At 32.1% G+C, this 19,238-nt stretch overlaps 1 protein-coding gene across 2 annotated transcripts in view; it reads right to left on the bottom strand.

Annotated features, from left to right (window-relative positions):
- The window catches only part of LOC127716465 (protein furry homolog), a 631,222-nt gene that overhangs the window by 501,599 nt on the left and 110,385 nt on the right, over positions 1 to 19,238 (bottom strand). For both annotated transcript variants that reach the window (XM_052222678.1, XM_052222679.1), the window contains exon 15: positions 1,810 to 1,893. In XM_052222678.1, coding sequence (XP_052078638.1) covers positions 1,810 to 1,893 — 84 coding nt within the window. The remainder of the gene's footprint in view (positions 1 to 1,809; positions 1,894 to 19,238) is intronic.

Raw genomic sequence — 19,238 nt, 5'->3', positions numbered from 1 at the left:
ATGTGTAAAAGTTGGTTCAGACAAATTTTCTAAAGAAATTGTGTCAAAATTATACTCATCTTTTACAAAACTAGTTTCTTTTGAGTGATGCTGCTGTCTTGTTGTTTTGGAAGGGGCAGTTAACTCTCCAGTGCTTGTACGACCCACAGTTGAAGCATGGTCCCCGTTGAGATTTTCCAGCATACTGGTCTTGGGCATACGGGAAACTTCCATACCAAGACGGCTGGCCCCCTCGAAAAGGCTGTTGAGGATTAAAGCTAGGGTTGGCGGTGGAAGGAACCTGCTGTTGTTTAGGAGCTGGTTTGCTCTTTGCCTTTTTCTTCCTAATGGCCCTGTTTTCAGCTCTGATTATCTTGGACTCGTCTTCTGAATCGCTAGCAATTGGGTTTGCCTCGTACTGGCGAGCAGTGTCCCATCCCCCATCAGAAGTGTCCGCGATCTTTATTAACTTATTTCTTTGTTTAAGCCTATCGGTGCATGATGCAATAATGTCTCTGGCATAGTCAACTTTGCCATTGTCAATAGCCCACAGAGCCTGGGTTAAATCTTCTAAATTTTCGGTATTACCATTGAACTGAATTTTATTACCTTCAGAACGCCATTTATACTGGGAGTCCGACTTCAACTTCTTGACTTGAATTTTCATACATTGGTTTGTTCCGTGGATTTCGTCGCGCAAACTATTAATCTTTTCGCTGATTTTGGTGTCCACAAGAACTTCAATATCCTGCTTTTGACGATTAACTGCGTCTAAAACTGTACGCAAAGATATTTCTTCAGAGGGTGTATCTGAATCCATGTTTGGTATTAACTGGGAAACACGTCTAATCGAATCCGCCCTGTCGTGCTGAATGGTTATATCCCATGAAGCGCGGGAATATAAATAATGGTCTATGGGCAGACAACTAGAAGAAATTAATTTCAATCTAATTCAGTTCCTTCAAACGGTTGAAATTACATGTTATATTTCTTTATTATTGCGAACCCAATGAAAGTTTTCCACAGTGCCATCTCTATCTTGACCAGGTATTTAAACTTTTGCAAGTTCACCTGTCCTATTGAATAGATACAATAGCTATTGTTCTCTGTGTAGTTTATTCTCTGGGACCTTTAAATTTCTTCTAAGAGAAATCTATCATTCATTGATTAAATTACCTGAGTAAAAAAAATTTCTTATATATAGACAAAAATACTGTTTTTATACTCGTTAACTGCGTGTGATGATGTAGTTATTCAATATTATTAATATATTTTCATTCAGTTTAATATAAACATTGATTCAATCATAAAAATTTGATTTCTGACAAAACTTTCAACATTGTTCCTTTTAAAAAAAAATTTGTTTGACATGAATAAGAACTTGAAAATAATGATGTTTCAAATTAAGATCTTCTTAAATGTATTCTATAACTAAACAAAAAAAAATCAAATTTCAATAGGAACATTGATAAAACTTTTGTTAGAAATCAACTTTTTATGATTGAATCAATGTTTATATTAAACTGAATGAAAATATATTATAAATATTGAATAAATACATCAGCACACGCAATTAATGAGTATAAAAAAAGTATTTTTGTCTATATATAAGAATTTTTTTTTACACAGGTAATTTAATCAATGAATGATAGATTTCTCTTAGAAGAAATTTAAAGGTCCCAGTGAATAAACTACACAGAGAAAAATAGCTATTGTATTCATTCAATAGGACAGGTGAACTTGCAAAAGTTTAAATACATGGTCAAGATAGAGATGGCACTGTGGAAAACTTTCATTGGGTTCGCAATAATACTATTTTATAAATCCTACCTCTGGTGTCAGACCAACTTTTGCCTGGCGTCCCACACCCAATAAATCAAAAATGATTTCCTTCATAGCAAAATCTATTCTCTCCTACAAAATAAAGAAAAAATACATCATCAATGTCATAACATGATTAGTGGATTTTTTGTAATGGAAAATGACATTTAATTAATGTTAACAAATTTACTACTTTTCTTTGTATGAGTGTTGTATACAAGAATCCTTGTAAGCTAATTTTCTTGCAGTGATCAATTCTAATCTTATCTAAAAATAATAAAATGCTCCGCTGGACGCAGCTTGATACGACAGCAGAGGTTGAACCCTGAACAGTTGGAGCAAGTATGGACACAACATTCAAGCTTGATACAGCACTGAATTTGGATTGTGATTAAATATTTGACACAGCATAGGTTTCTGACACAGAATGAATGTGGTCTAAGAACTTAAAAATTTTTGATTTACCTTTTCAAACCATATCATTATTATTTGCTTTTATATATAAATCAGAAATAACCAATTTAAAATGGAAAATTTTAAAGAAAAAAAGGGGGAAAAAAATCCCCCCCCCAAATTTTTTGAACCCCCTTATGATTCATCACCCCCAAACTCAATCCCAGCCTTCCCTTTATGGTATGGTACCTTGCAGTACAATTTCAGAGAGATCCATACACTTGAACACAAGTTATTCTCTGGAAACTAGAAAAATGATGATTTTTGGCCCCTTTTTGGCCCCTTATTCCTAAACGTTTTGGGCAATTACCCCCAAACTCAATTCCAGCTTTCCCTTTGTGATATGGAACCTTGTAGTACAATTTCAGAAAGATCCATACACTTACACACAAGTTATTGTCATGAAACTAGAAAATGCTTGTTTTTTGCCCCTTTTTTGGCCTCTAATTCTTAAAATTTTGAGGCAATTACCCCCAAAATCAATCCCAACATTCCATTTGTGATATGGAACCTTGTGGTACAATGTCAGAGAGATCCATACACTAACACACAAGTTATGTCTGGAAGTTACAAAAATGCTTATTTTTGGCCCTTAATTCCTTAACTGTTGGTACCATAACCCCCAAAATCAATCCCAACCTTCCTTTTGTGGTATTGAACCTTATGGTAAAATTTCATAGAGATCCATTCACTTAAACTAAAGTTAGAGTGCGAAAACCAATGTGTCTTCGGACGACGACGACGCCAATGTCATACCAATATACGACCGCAAAATTTTTTTGCTGTCGTATAAAAACTTATTGGAAATGGACCTAATCATGAAAACTTAACCTAGACAGACAGGAATACCTTTCAATCATTCCATACGCCAAATATAGTTCATCTACTGCTTATGTATAGAAACACAGATCTAATCATGAAAACTTAATGTTGATGACAGATCAATGAAATCAGGTAAAGGTCAAGTGAACCCTGTCTGACAAACATGTCAGAGGTTGACTTCCGGTTCTGCCAAGATGGCATGGCTAAATTTTGCTCTCCTTTTTATAAGTATTTTAACTCGATTTTATCCACCTATAGACCATTACTATGAGCAAGTACTTGTTAAAGCTGAAGATCTAGGATACTATGCCAGTACGAACATAGAACATTTGAAAATTAATGACTTATCAGTTGAAAATCTGATGCAAAAAAGTTTACAGAAAATAAAAAATGGCGGCCTCCATGCCCGAAATGGAAAAGCACTTTTTTCTCTTATAAACATTCTGGTATGTGGTGTCATAGCTTCCAATCCTGGCCCAGCGAAATACCGATGAGGGAGCTGTACAAAGCTGGTTCGTTCCAACAAGAAAGCAATAATGTGTGACTAATGTGATCTATGGTTCAACATTAAATGCATGAACATTACTGTAAAAACATACAACATCTTATCTGAAAGTAATGATGAATGGTATTGTTCGAAATGTCAATTACCAAATTTTTCAGACTCTTTTTCAAGGATGATGACCAATATCAACATGATGGTAACAGTTGTGACCCAGTGTCAGTGAGTTCTGCCGAAGCTCCAAAAAATGACAATTTATATTCTGATGAAGTCTTTAAATGTTTCCAGAAGGGAATGCACTTTATCCACCTGAATGCCCGCTCATTACTTACAAAAATTCCAGAACTACAGACTATTGCGTTTAAAAAAATGCACTCCGTCTGGAGCAGCTGGATACGACCGCAGAGGTCAAACTCTGAAAAGCTGGGGCAAGTATGGACACAATATTCAAGCTTGATACAGCTCTGAATTTGGATAGTGATTAAATATTTGACACATTATAGATTTCTGACACAGAATAAATGTGGTCAAAGAACTTAAAAATTTGAAATGGGACATTTAATCTTCTAAATGGTCCAATATCCAAAATCTAATTCCATGGTTAGATTCAGCATATAAAAAAAACCATGAAATCAAACAAACAAAAAGTTTAATTTTGGACCCTTTGGACCTTAATATGGACTAATTTGAAAACAGGGCCCAAAATTAAAAATCTGAATGCACAGTTAGATTCAGCATTTCATAGAACCACAAGAATTCAGTTTTTGATGAAATCAAACAAAGTCTAATTTTGGACCCTTTGGACCTCAATGTAGACCTATTTAAAAATGGGGCCCCAATATCCAATATAGTAATACACGGTAAGAACCCCCAACAATTCAAGACTTTAAATTAATCCTCATTGAAATTGGTTAAAAGATTTGTATTTATTTTCAATTGAAGATTTCTTGCTGTTGTGCAATACTTTGCTGTTGCGCAATACATAGTAAATCTGTTTACAATCTATATACTGTAAATTCAGAAATTATTGCGAGGTTTTTATTAATGCGAATAATGTGGCTGGATATGTATCGCAATAATAAGAAGTCGCATTTTCGTCCATTTTTCAAAAATTGCAATAATAAATGCATGCAATAATTTCTGAATTTACAGTATAACAAGCATTCTGAGAGTATTGCATAGCAATACATAGTCCCCTACCGGTTAAAAATTCATTTCACTGGAACAAAATGCTAATTTGATCTATAACTTGTCATGGTGTAAACTATATAACAAATATCAAGTCAATATCTTCAAGCATGAGGATAAAAAGTGTGGAAAACTGATTATTTAAGTAAATTTTCTAAGTCCAAGGACCATAACTCTACACAAAATCATCAGACCGGAACAAAATTCAAACTAGATCTGTAACTTGTCATGATAAAACTATATACCAATTATCAAATCAATATCTTTAAGCATGACGAAAAAAAGTGCAGAAAACTGATTATTTGAGTGAATTTTCTAAGTCGCAGGACCATAACTCTGCACAAAATCATCAGACCGGAACAAAATTCAAACTTGATCTGTAACTTGTCATGATAAAACTATATACCAATTATCAAATCAATATCTTCAAGCATGACGAAAAAAAGTGCGGAAAACTGATTATTTGAGTGAATTTTCTAAGTCCAAGGACCATAACTCTGCACAAAATCATCAGACTGGAACATAATTCGAACTTGATCTGTAACTTGTCATGATAAAACAATACACCAAATATCAAATCAATATCTTCAAGCATGAAGAAAAAAAGTGTGGAAAACTGATTTGCCGGACAGGCGGATGGACAGACAGACAGACAGATGGACGGAGTGCAAACCTAAAGCCCCCTTCAACTTTGTCGGTAGGGGACTAATAATTTAAACACCCTGTTTGGTGTGTATCTCCTGCCATATCAGTATTTGTTGTTTCTTTATATAGATCAGAAATAATTTATGTTAGAACCAGCTTAGCCAGTATAAGAAAAGTCTTGTTTTTGGCCCCTATTTGGCCTCTAGTTTCTTAACGATTAAAGCCATAACCCCCAAAATGACCCCAACCTTCCGTGTGTGGTATGGAACCTTGTGGTATAATTTCATAGAGATCCATCAACTAATACTTAAGTAATTGTCTGGAAACCAGAAAAACCTTGTTTCCCCCCTTTTTTGTCCCCTTATTCCTGAACAGTTTAAGCCATAACCGCCAAAGTCAAACCCAACCTTCCCTTTGTGGCATGGAACCTTGTGGTTCAATTTCATAGAGATCCATAGACTAATACTTAAGTAATTGTACATTAACCAGAAAAACCTTGTTTTTTCCCCCTTTTTTTGCCCCTAATTTCTGAACGGTTTGGGCCATAACCCCCAAAGTCAATCCCAACCTTCCCTTTGTGGTATGGAACCTTGTGGTACAATTTCAGAGAGATCCATACACTTATACACAATTTATTGTCCAGAAACTAGAATAAACTGCTTCAATGAGCGCAGCTGGATACACCCGCAGAGGTCCAACCCTGACATTAGGGGTAAAAATGGACACAATATTCAAGCTTGATACAGGTCTAAATTTGGATTGTAATTAAATATTTGACATATTATAGGTTTCTGAATAAATGTAGTCAAAGAACTTGAAATTGGTTATATGAATTGAATTTATATTCAATTAAAGATTTCTTGCTGTTGTGCAATACACTGTGCTGTTGCGCAATACTTAGTAAATCTGTTGTCAGACTATAAACAAATAAAGTTCAATTAATTCTCAATGTCATATTAGAAATTTATGAAAATGTAAAGGGAGCTTACATCAATAGATATAAACAATTCACCAATTTTTCATGAGAATTGCTGACAGCATTTTTGAGTTATTGTCCAAAAACTGGAAAATCCCCCCTTTTTTAATGAATAAAACCCCATAACTCAGAAATGATAAATGAAAAATTTATAAAATTCTAATCGGAGCTTACATCAATAGATATAAACAATTCACCAAAGTTTCATAAGAACTGCTGAAGTTATTGTCTGAAAACTGGAAAATCCCCCCTTTTTTAATGAATAAAACCCCATAACTCAGAAATGATAAATGAAAAATTTATAAAATTCTAAACAGAGCTTACATCAATAGATATAAACAATTCACCAAAGTTTCATAAGAACTGCTGAAAGCATTTTTGTTTTTTTTGTCCTGAAAACTGGAAAATCTCCCTTTTTTTATAAATAAAACCCTGTAACTCGGAAACGTAAAATCTAAAATTTATAAAAATCAAAAAGGAGCTTGTGTCAATAGATATAAACAATTCACCACAATTTCTTGCAAGTTGGTGAAAGCATTCTTGAGTTATTGTCCGAAAACTGGAAAATCCCCCTTTTTATAATGAATAAAACCCCATAACTCGGAAACGTAAAATCTAAAATTTATAAAAAACAAAAGGGAGCTCACGTCAATAGATATAAACAATTCACCAAAGTTTTATGCAAATTTGTTAAAGCGTTTTTGAGTTAATGTCCGACATGTTGACGACGGACGGACGGACGGACAGACGGAAGGACCGAAGGACAGACGGACAACAGTATACCATAATACGTCCCGTAAACAGATGTATAAAAATGCCTTTTTGGCCCCCTTTTGACCCCTAATTCCTAAACAGTTGGGACCATAACCCCCAAAATCAATATCAATCCCAACCTTCCTTTTGTGGTATTGCACCTTGTGATTAAATTTCATAGAGATCCATTCACTTATACTAAAGTTATTGTCCGGAAACAAATGTCTTCGGATGATAACGCCTAAAATTTTTTTGCAGTCGTATAACAAAAGCAGCAGTGATATCTGTAACCGAGACCTGGTTTGATGAAACAATAACCAATACAGAGGCTAACATCCCTGGATACACTATCCTCAGAAAAGACCGCAACAGATGTAGAGGTGATGTGTGTATATACATTAAAGAAAATAAAAAAAAAAATTGCAAATTTCTCAACAAAATTACAATTTTGAGGGGTCGATAACAAGTCCCTACAAAAATTGGTTTAGATTTTGGAAATAATAATTCAATACACAAAAATTCATCATTATTGTTTATTTCGTCCAGGTTTACACCAATAAATTTGGACGAAATAAACAATAATGATGAATTTTTGTGTATTGAATTATTATTACCAAAATCTAAACCAATTTTTGTAGAGACTTGTTATTGACCCCTCAAAATTGTAATTTTGTTGAGAAATTTGAATTTTTTTTTGTCTCAGCTAAGAGAGGATTGTGAAATTATATTACTTGGTGACCTGAACATATGTTTTAAAGATCAGAGTGGATCACTGTATAAATCTTTTAATGAGCTTTTAAAATTGTTTAACTTAAGTCAAATTATTAAAGAGCCAACAAAAATTACAGAATTTACAGCGTCTGTAATAGATCATATTTTATGTAATAATACTGAGAAAATCTCTCAGTCTGGTGTATTAAATATTGGTTTCAGTGATCATTGTATGGTATATTGTACTAGAAAATTAGCAAAATCTGTATATAATAAGCACAATTATGTTTAAGTCAGATCTGTGAAATCATATAATAAAGATGAATTTATAGCTAAGCTTACTAAAGCAAAATGGGAAAAGTGTTTCAGTGCCTCAGACATAAATGAGGCCTGGCCTTTTATTAAAGAAATGTTTATGGATATTCTTGACAGTGTTGTTCCTTTTAAAGAAGTTTGTATTAAACAAAGAACAGAACCATGGATATCAGCAGAAATTTTGATAAATATTCAACTGAGAGACAAATTTTTATCTGACTTTTAAGATTTCTAAAAATCCTGAAGATTATAAAAAGTTTAGTAAACTTAGAAATCATGTTCAAAGATCATGTAAAATTGCAAAATCTGACTACTATAGTAGTGAAATTGAAGAAAACAGAAATAATCCTTTCTTCCCTTTTGATACTACAAAAGTAAACAACTTTGGAATAGTTTTAAAAATTTGGGATATCAATTATCAAAAGGATCCTAAATCAAATCCAGATATAGTACTAAATATTGATGGGCAGAACTGTCATGATAACAAAAAAATATCAAATAATTTTAACATTTTTTTTACAACTATAGCTGCAAAATTGGTAGAAAAACTACCAAGCGCAAAGGGTTTGTATAGTGCCACTACAAATATTGTTAAATCTGTCTATGTTCAGAGAAGGAAATCAGATATACTTTTTAATCTAAAAAATATAACAGAGGAATTTGTTTATAAAGAACTATGTAGTTTAAATATAAGTAAGAGCATGGGTCTAGATGGTATTCCGGCAAGGTTTCTTAAGGATGCAGCCCCAATTCTGAAAATTCCCATTACTTTCTTGATAAATTTATCTATCTCTGAAGGTACGGTACCTGACGATCTGAAAATGGCTAAGGTCAAGCCCCTATTTAAGAAAAATGACAGACTCAAGCCTGAAAATTACAGGCCAGTTAGCATTTTAAGTATTGTTTCTAAAATTCTAGAAAAAGCTGCCTATAAGCAACTTGAAAAATTCTTGATTTCAAATAATTTATTATTTGAGTTTCAATCAGGATTTAGAAGTTCTTATTCAACTGATTCTTGTCTCATTCACTTTATAGATCACATTAAAACTCAAGCAGCCAAAGGTATTTTTACAGGAATGGTCCTATTAGACCTACAGAAGGCGTTTGACACAGTAGATCACAAGATATTATGTGACAAATTAGAAGTTATTGGGGTTAGATCTATACCTTGGTATGAGTCCTATTTGACAAACAGAAAACAGGTTGTAAGTGTAAATGATGTTCAAACTAGCATTGACCAAGTAAGATTGTAAAGTTTTGATATATGGAGATGATACTGCAATTTTATTTTCCCATATAGACCCTGGGGTCATCTCGCATAAATTATCCAGAATGCTGGAGTCATGCCATGATTGGTTAACTGACAATAAATTGTCCCTACATTTGGGAAAGACGGAGAGTATAAATTTTGGTCCTGGTCGAAAACTTCTGTCTCTAATACCGGGTGATTTTTCTATCTCCTGTAATGGTATTAATATTGAATCCAAAAATTTTGTAAAATATTTGGGAATAATAATTGATCAGTTTCTGACAGTTGATTTTATTCTCAATTCTATAGTGAAAAAAGTCAATCAAAGGCTTAATAAAATTGAGAATGGAAATGGGGAATATGTCAAAGAGACAACAACCCGACATAAGAGCAGACTACAGCCGAAGGCCACCAATGGGTCTTCAACACAGCGAGAAAATCCCGCACCCGGAGGTGGTCCTCAACTGGCCCCTAAATAAAATTGTGTACTAGTTCAGTGAAAATGGACGTCACACTAAACTCCAAAACATATAAATGAACTAAAATTAAAAAACATACAAGACTAACAAAGGCCAGAGGCTCCTGACTTGGGACAGGCGCAAAAATGTGGCAGGGTTAGACATGTTTTGTGAGATCTCAACCCTCCCCTTATACCTCTAGCCAATGTAGAATAAAGAAACACATAGCAATACACACAGTTAAACTCAGTTTAAAAGAAGTCAGAGTCCGATGTCAGAATAGGTAACAAAAGAAACTAAGCAAAATGACAATGATACATAAATGAACAAAGGACTACTAGCAGTTACTGACAGGCCAGCTCCAGAACTCAATTAAACTGATTGAAAGATTATGTCTTCATCATATGAAAATCAAGTACAATCCCTCCCGTTAGGGGTTTAGTATCATACCATCATAAAATATATGAGAAGAACATAACCCGTATCATGCCAACAACTGGTTTTAGAATAAATGTGTTTATTTCCGATGCAAAGACCCTATGAGTGAATCAATATTATTACCAAAATATGCAATCCTTAATGACTTGACAACAGTATCGTAACTATATCCTTTCCGAATAAGTCTGTTTAAAGGTTTGGTTAGCTTTTGAGGTGAATGCCGACATTTTTGTGCTTTGTAAAGAATATTACCATAAAATATTGGATATGAAATACCTGAACCTATAAGATGTCTGCATGTTGATTTATATTTACGAATGATGTCCTTGTACCGATGATAAAATTTAGTAAATGTTTTGACTAGTTTGTGATATCGAAAACCCTGGTGTAATAATTTTTCAGTAATACAGATTTCTTTCATTGAAATCTAATATGTTGTTACATACACGAGGGAATCGAACAAGTTGAGATATATAAACACCATAAGATGGCGACAAGGGAACGTCACCATCTAAAAATGGATAATTAACAATAGGAAATGAAAAATCATCTCTTTTATCATAAATTTTGGTATTAAGCTTCTGTTAAAGATAAAGATATCAAGATCCAGGAAAGGGCAGTGTTCATTGTTAGTATAAGCTTTATTTAAAGTCAGTTCGGCAGGATAAATCTCTTAGTGTACATACTGAAGTCGTCATTATTGAGAGCCAATATATCATCCAAATATCTAAAAGTGTTATTAAATTTTTGAATCAGATGTTGTTTCGATGGGTCTTTGCTGATTTTAGTCATAAATTGTAACTCATAACAATACAGAAACAGGTCCGCAATAAGTGGTGCACAGTTAGTCCTCATGGGAATTCCGATAACCTGACGATATACGGAATCTCCATAGCGAACAAAAATGTTATCTAGTAAAAATTCAAGGGCAGTTATAGTATCAAAGCAGGTCCAATTGACATAGTTCTTTTGTTTGTTGTACTAAAAAATGACCTAAAAGAGTTTGAACATACATATTCATTCGCATTCAGACTTTTTAAATGCCCATTTAATCAGGTGTGTGAATTTTTTCTGAATAAGATTATGAGGCAACGTGGTATATAGGGTAATAAAATCAAAACTTTGAACAGATTCGAAATCACCAATATAAGCATGCAATTCATCAAGTACTTCCAACGAATTTTTGACACTCCAAAAGTAATTAATTCCACTATTTTCAAAGGCCTTATTTGAACAATTTATTACCAGGTTTTTGATTGTACCAAGTGTACTAGTAAGTAGAATAGATAGTTTAGTAGTGGAACAATGGCTTGAAGACGAAATTAATCTATATTTGTAAGGAGTTTTGTGCAGCTTCGTAAGCCAGTACATAGTTGGAACTTTCATTGTATTTGGTTCTGCTTGTAAAGAGGTAGCTAAAAGTTTATGTTTGTTACAGATGTCATTTTCCGAAAATGGAGTCAGTTGGAATGTTGGTGAATTGGTGATTTCCTTTTGTAGAACATCAATGTAAAATTTACGTCAAACAATAATGATATTGTTAGCAGCCTTATCAGTCGGGACAAAAATATATTCCTTGGAGAGTTCTTTTAGCTTATGTTTGATACGGGAAAATGGGCTATTATGGTTGTTGTTAGGAGTAAAATGATCTTTAATATGTTGAATACGTATATCAACTATATTCATTGAGATTCTGGCATTGAAAATAAGGGGAAATAGTGACATTAGTGGTATAAAGGTCACACGGGTTGAGCATAAATTGTCACAATTTGCTGATGACACCTCTTTGATTTTGGATGGGAGTGAAAAATCTCTGCAAGAATCACTATTAGAATTAGACTGGTTTGCAAAAATATCTGGATTGAATATTAACTTCATAAAAACACAAGTTATTTGGTTTGGGAGCAAAAAATATAGTACGGATACATTATGTCCTAACAGAAATCTTTCTTGGGGTGAAACTACTTTTAAATTACTAGGAATCAATTTTGATGTAGATCTTGAAAAAATTGTTAAGATAAATTATTCTGAAAGAATTGTACAGATTAAAAATACTTTAAATCAATGGTCTAAAAGGAATCTAACTGTAATAGGTAGAATAACTGTGATTAAAACTCTAGTCTTGCCTATTGTAAACCATCCCATTATCTCTCTGCCAAATCCTTCAGATGATATTGTTAAGAGAATAAATGAACTTATTTATATATACATATGGAACTCACCTATACATAGAGTTAAGAAGAATATCCTAATCAAAGATTATTTGGAGGGAGGTTTGAAAATGCTTGATTTGAATATGTTCATTACAGCCCTTAAATCAACATGGATTAGAAGGATTTTGCAGAGAGATAGTAAATGGCAAAATATTTTCATGTCAAATATAGATAAAAGAAAGTTGTTGTGTTGATTATATTAGACAACTTTATATGACAGTTAACAACCATTTTTGGAAAGATGTACTAAGATCCTGGGAAATTATTATTCAAAAAGAAAGAAACTTGACTTATGATTCATTTTTATCAAATCCACTATGGCTAAATAATAATATTAAGATTGGTCATAAATCAGTAATTTATCAAGAATGGTTCAAAAGTGGTATTAGATTTGTAAATGATATAGTTGACCAAGATGGATCGTATATTTCATTTGACCAATTTAAGCAAAACTATAACATTAACACAGATTTTCTTAAATTTAACAGTGTTAATTTCGGCAGTGAAAGAGGCATCAAAATCTTTCACTAAAGGATCTTACAAATTATTTTGTCCTTTTATACCATCATGTCTGCAAGTATTTTTAAAACATTGTAAAGGATCAAAAGATATGTATTCTGTACTGACAAGAAATAATGTTACTCCTACTGGACAGCTTAAGTGGGTTAAAATTTTAGGTGAACAGAATCTGAACTGGAAAAAGATTTTCAGACTGCCTTTTGCTGTTACAAAAAATAGTAAATTACAGTGGTTGCAATATAGGATTAACCATTGCATTATTGCAACAAATCAGTATTTAGTTAAAATAAAATTGACCGATGATCCTTTATGTACATTTTGTAAATCAGAGAACGAGTCTATAGAACACCTATTTTGGAATTGCAATACTGTACAAATTTTTCTATCGGATATTGATAATTGGTTCCTTTCTGGTGGAATAAGTCTCCCAATGAATAAATTAAACTTTCTTTTTGGAGACTCATCCAAGATATTCCCCAACAACCCATACAACATGATTTTTCTTTATATTAAACAATATGTGTATAATTCTAGATGCTTTAAAAAGAATCTCGCATTGCAAGCAGCTATAATAAAGCTGAAAGATATGTATAAATTAGAGAGTATGATAGCTGTAAAAAATAAAAAGATAATTGAATTTGACAATGTATGGAATGTTTTTGATAAACTTTTATTGAATACCAGCTAATGTCTATTTTTGTTACAATAACTTATGACTATTTAATTATAATCTATTTTAAAGAAAATATTATTCTCATGTTATGTACTTGATCTGTGTTGATGGCTGTTACAAAAGAAATATGTCTAGTTAATTTTGCAAATATTTTTCAACATAAATACTTGATATTTAAAATATAGATAGGGATGTAACTGGATAATCCTTTTGTTTTTTTATTTTTTTATTTTTTTTCCCTTCTTCTTTACTCTTAACTCCAATCTGTTAATTATCATAATTTATTTATTTATTTATTTATTAATTTTTATATTTTTTTTTTTTTATTTTTTTTTTTATTTTCAATAGAAAATGTAAAATATTTCCAATTAAGATGTATTTATAATAATGACATTGTATATATCTTATATGTATTATATTGTATGTATGTCATGTATATGTTGTAATTGTTGGAAATAAAAAAATCAAAAGTTAAAAAAAAAACTATGTTCATTACCGAATTAAAAAAAGAATCTAATGATTTCTTGTCAGCTTTTTCTCGTTTTATCCATTTAGAGCAGTAAGTACGGAGTGAGTCGTGGATGATATTTAGGTCCTTTACGGAGGAATGATTTCAACTCTCGGTCACGAACAATGTTAAGATTAATGAAAATTGAATAAAGATTAACAAAAATTAAAAATTATTTTTAATGCATTTCAATCCATATCAAATCATTTTAATACCAGTCAAATAGTTTCCCTTGCGGTCATTCAAGTTAATTTGAGATGTGGTTAAACTGCGTCAAACTAATTAGCCACGCCCCCGTTAAACGGAATCAAACTGATGTTAAGTCCTTTTAAACTTTAAAGTGTCCGCCTTTTTGTAAGGTAAATCACTCAAGCAGAACAGCATCCTCGTGTATCTATCATTAATCCGCTCCGAGCATTATCGATTTAAGATATTTTAATGGAGGTTAGTTTTATATATGTTTTCCAATATTTATGTTATACGTAATGTTTTATATGTATATTGGAATGTATAATGTTATACAAGTGGTGAGACTTTAATAAAAAAATTGAATTTGAATATATAAACATGCTTCATAATTAAGATAAACGAATGAACAATAGATATATAACTAAATTTATAAATATTGATGCACGATTTAAAAAGCACAAAGTGTTAATCTGTTAAAAATAAAATAGCTCTTTATATCAAATTATTTGTTTTCAATATTGCTTACTAATATGAAAACTTGTGGCATGTAAGTAAGGTATGGTCTTTTAAATATATCTGCGAAAAAATAAAAACCGGAAAGATAATAAGACGGTCGTAATTGTGCTCATCACAAACCTAGAAGTGAAAGATGTTTTTTTAATCAATAGACAATAAGTTTTAATAGATGCATATTATATTTTCGGTAAGAAAAAAACTTTAACATTTATACCGACATTTAAAATAGCTTGTAATTAAAAACATTTTTTTGTTAAATAATAAAATTGATCTAGATGAGCTTGACATTTGTTGAATTCATTTAGTAAACAGTTTCATCTTGCTAAAACTTGTAATTAAAGTAACAGCTCAATGAACTTTTAAACCTGTGTAAAATTGTAATACCGGTCACTGGTTAAAAATGTGTGTTATTTGTGTAAAAGCAGCAAACGACAAATGAAATTTGAAGTGGGTTTACGAAGGGATTATCGTTATGTCCGCATGTAAAATAATTCTTGCTACAAATAAAGACCTGCGATTGTTTGTCAATAACTCAAATTTACAAAATAGTAAAATATAACTAATGATCAATGTCAAAGTTATTGGAAGTTTTGTGATCATGACATCACCTATGTTATGTAGTATAAATACTCGAATTTGTCAATTATACCACATCTTCTTATTTGTATATTAATCATGTCAAAATACGAAAATGGAACGAATATAGTGAAGTATTGTGTCCATGCATGACGATATCAAAGTCGCGTACAGATACGAAGAGAAGATGTGATAAAGACGTAAAAGAGACAGCAACTCAACCACACAACATACCAGAATGTGTACAGTTAGCTCTTGTGTGCATCCTTTTCTTAGAATTTGACTTTAAAAGATATTACTACTTTTGCCTGAACATACCGGAATTGTACTATTTTCTCGGAAAAGTAAGGTATTTATTTCCGGAAGCGTAAGAAACGTATTCTTTTCCCCGGGAAAGTAATGCCAAATTTTATATGAGCAGTGTATTTGTTTCAATGTCAGCATATAAAGCAATAACTAGTATTAATGTCTATGGATGTATTAGTTACAGTTGCATACTAATTGAGAGAATGTCCTTTTTGATGTTCTTCGTGTGGAAATTATTCTTCCTTCAGCATGCATCTTTACTTTGTTCCTCTAATGAGATCCTCATTTACCCTTACATTATAATAGTTTGTGGACCTGTATGTATTTAGGGAATGGCACTCTCCGTGAATCGTACGTAAAAAAAAAAAACTTCCGTATATTTTACGTTTCAGAGTCCTACATGTATGTTGAATTTTACTCAGAACTTAGAAAGTTGATATCAGCGCGGGTTATGCTTAAAGTTAACCTTTTATTCTATATGTCAGATAACCTACTTGTTTTTATGTAGGATTGCTGTCTGATTGACGAATAGCCGTAATTTTATCTCTATATTTTTTTTTTTTATTTTTTTTTAGGGATTCATCCAATTGCACCTTTTCATTTGAAATATATTTCCGTGACGTAACCTCAAAAGATTAGTCACTTCAAAAAAAAAAATGTAAGCGAAAATGAAACCTCTTCTCGCATGTTGCACTTAGTGTAATTGTTCTCTTCGACAAAATTAAATATAAAGAAGCCACAATTTGGTTCTTAATGGATATTTTTTTAAACCCGGGGCCTAAAGCTAGGTAAAGCCTATCTCTTGATAAAGTTTCTTAAATTCGGCAAATTTATGAGACCGACCGTGCGAGGACTCAGTCTGTATAGCCATTCAAGGTCATTAAAACTTTGATCATCCTTGTAGAGATTTTTTGAAAATACGATGGTTGATGCCTTTTTCGAAACTAAAACATGATCAAATATAATTGGTGGCCTTCTGTTTTCATGTTGTTGTCTCTTTTACATATTCCCCATTTCCATTCTTAATTTTAGATAAAGTAAAAAATTATGATAAACAAATGTATTCTTGTTGTCAGATCAAAAGACATTTAACAAGCCAGTGCGATAAAATTCCATTCGTTACTATTACGTAAAATATATATCACGATATCTCAGTATAGCATGGGTTCGAATCCCGGCGAGGGAAGAACAAAAATTTGCGAAAGCAAATTTACAGATCTAACATTGTTGGGTTGATGTTTAGACGAGTTGTATATATATATATATATATAAGTCCTGTGTCCAAGTGAGAAATAACTACACGTGGTTTGTATATCAGGGGAGAATTGACAATGGGTGGTATGTATACTAAAATGTTTATCGTCTTCCATTATACATGACGTTGTGGATGAAAATTATTGACAAAAGAATTAAGAAAACAGAAAATAACCAGACAAATACATAAAAAAGAAAATGATGAGGTTCTAGAATACATGGAATAAAAAATGATCGGCAAAAGGTATAACGAATAGAAAAAATTGCCTACAATGATAGAATACAGAAATAATGAATCCCGATTCAGACCCTCACAATCTGACGATGACATTTAGCTTTAGGGCAATTATGGGCAAACGACCAACAACACAGTGTTTTTTTTTCTATGAAAGTTCACATACAAGCTAATATTTACAAAATCAACTTGAATATGTAATAAAAACTATATCTATATCTTCATGTGTTGAATTTTAAAGATAAACGGGTTTGAAGTTTTCGAACATTTCTGTCTCCTTAAATTTTGTTTCAAAAGATAAACATATGCGGATTTCGGTAAAGAGATAAGGAATATCTCCGTTACAAAATTGGGCTCTACATTTGTGTAACAATCCTGATCAAAAATCCTTTTTGTTAAAGAAAGAAATTGATTTTAGAAGAAAAAAAAAACGGCATTTTTGTTGTTTATTTATCTAGTTGAAAAAAGTCGGTTATTTCTTCATAAAAGTTGGAACGAATAATCTTCATCAGAGACATATAGTAATTGTATGGGTGTATAACGTTTCCGCATTTTTAGCAAAAATCCAGTTCACGTTTTTGTGCATTACTTTTCCGAAATAAATAGATACCACTTTTCAGCATTTTAACCTGTATTTCACCTGTAAAAAATGGTAATAATGATATATCGGTATAAGACTTTATTATCAAATATGGTCATCTCCTCCCGACACAGATACCAAAAGAACCACAACTGGGCCGGAATCGGTTCTTCCAGTTCTATCCATGTTACACAATTATATTTATTTTTATGGACGTTTTGCAGAAGATCCAAACAACAACTTACATCAAAATTCGGTCTTTATCAGCAATAGCATCAGTTCGTAAAAATGATCGCGAACGTGCTGAATTAGTATCCGAACAGTTTGTCAAGTATGGTAGAGAATAGAATATGAGTTTAGACTTTATAAAGTCAGTTGGCTTCAAGTTTACCGCTTTAAACTGTGCTACATGTACTGTATAATAGTATACTGACGCTTAAAATATATATAAACTTTTAGTGCTGAACATTGACTTTTAATTGATATATGACCATGTGTGATTTTTATCATTTTAAGTTGATACATTTGTAGTTTCATTTTAGTCATAAAGACTTATCCTGCTCGAAGTCCTACTTCCACCCAGTTGGTGAGTAAAAGGGGGGGGGGTTTCATTAAAAATTTAAATGCGGAAACGTAAATAACCTTTAATAAAATCAATGTTAAAACAATGCGGAAAAGAGTACTATAAAAATGCGGAAAAGTAAGAATTTTAATGCGGAAACGTAGTGCAAAAATGCGGAAACGTAAAACGCCGAATTGTATTATATGTCTCTGTCTTCTTACAGTATCATGCCAAACGCCATTTTTAAAAAGAGGGGGTCCATGTTCTCGTTTTTAAGCTTATGGTTAAATCTCGAAAAGATGCATTTTTTCCCGATATTTCACAGTTTGACGTCGCGAAAAATAACATTTTACGGAAGCAAATAATCAATTAATGTGTCGATAAAAAGAACGAATTCTACAATATATAAAATTCTGTCAAAAATCATTTCCTGGGTCAATATTATGAAGTTCATCCGAAAAAGTGATAAAACTGATAATAACATACTAATTCAATTTCATGCAATTAGCTTTTAATGCTAAAAGTTTTAGAAGAAAGAGTTAAATGTCTTCTTTAAAATATTTAGATTAATTCTGCGAAAACATCAGAGAGAAATAAAACAAAAATGCATGCAACCAATTGAACAAAATGGAGAATGGAAATAGAAAATGTGTCTGACAACAATCCGACCAGAGAGCAGAAAAGGTATATAAGGCACAAAATTTGCACCATAATTGAGTTACCTTGTTTTGTAACCCCCATTGACATAATGGTTACATTGGTTACAATGGTTACACTCATACAAACTATCATAAATC

This window comes from Mytilus californianus, unplaced genomic scaffold (assembly GCF_021869535.1).
Source record: "Mytilus californianus isolate M0D057914Y unplaced genomic scaffold, xbMytCali1.0.p SCAF_9, whole genome shotgun sequence".
Classification (NCBI taxonomy): Eukaryota; Metazoa; Mollusca; class Bivalvia; order Mytilida; family Mytilidae; genus Mytilus; species Mytilus californianus.
Note: the sequence above shows the minus strand (reverse complement) of the source record. Positions and strands in the feature narration are given on the sequence as shown.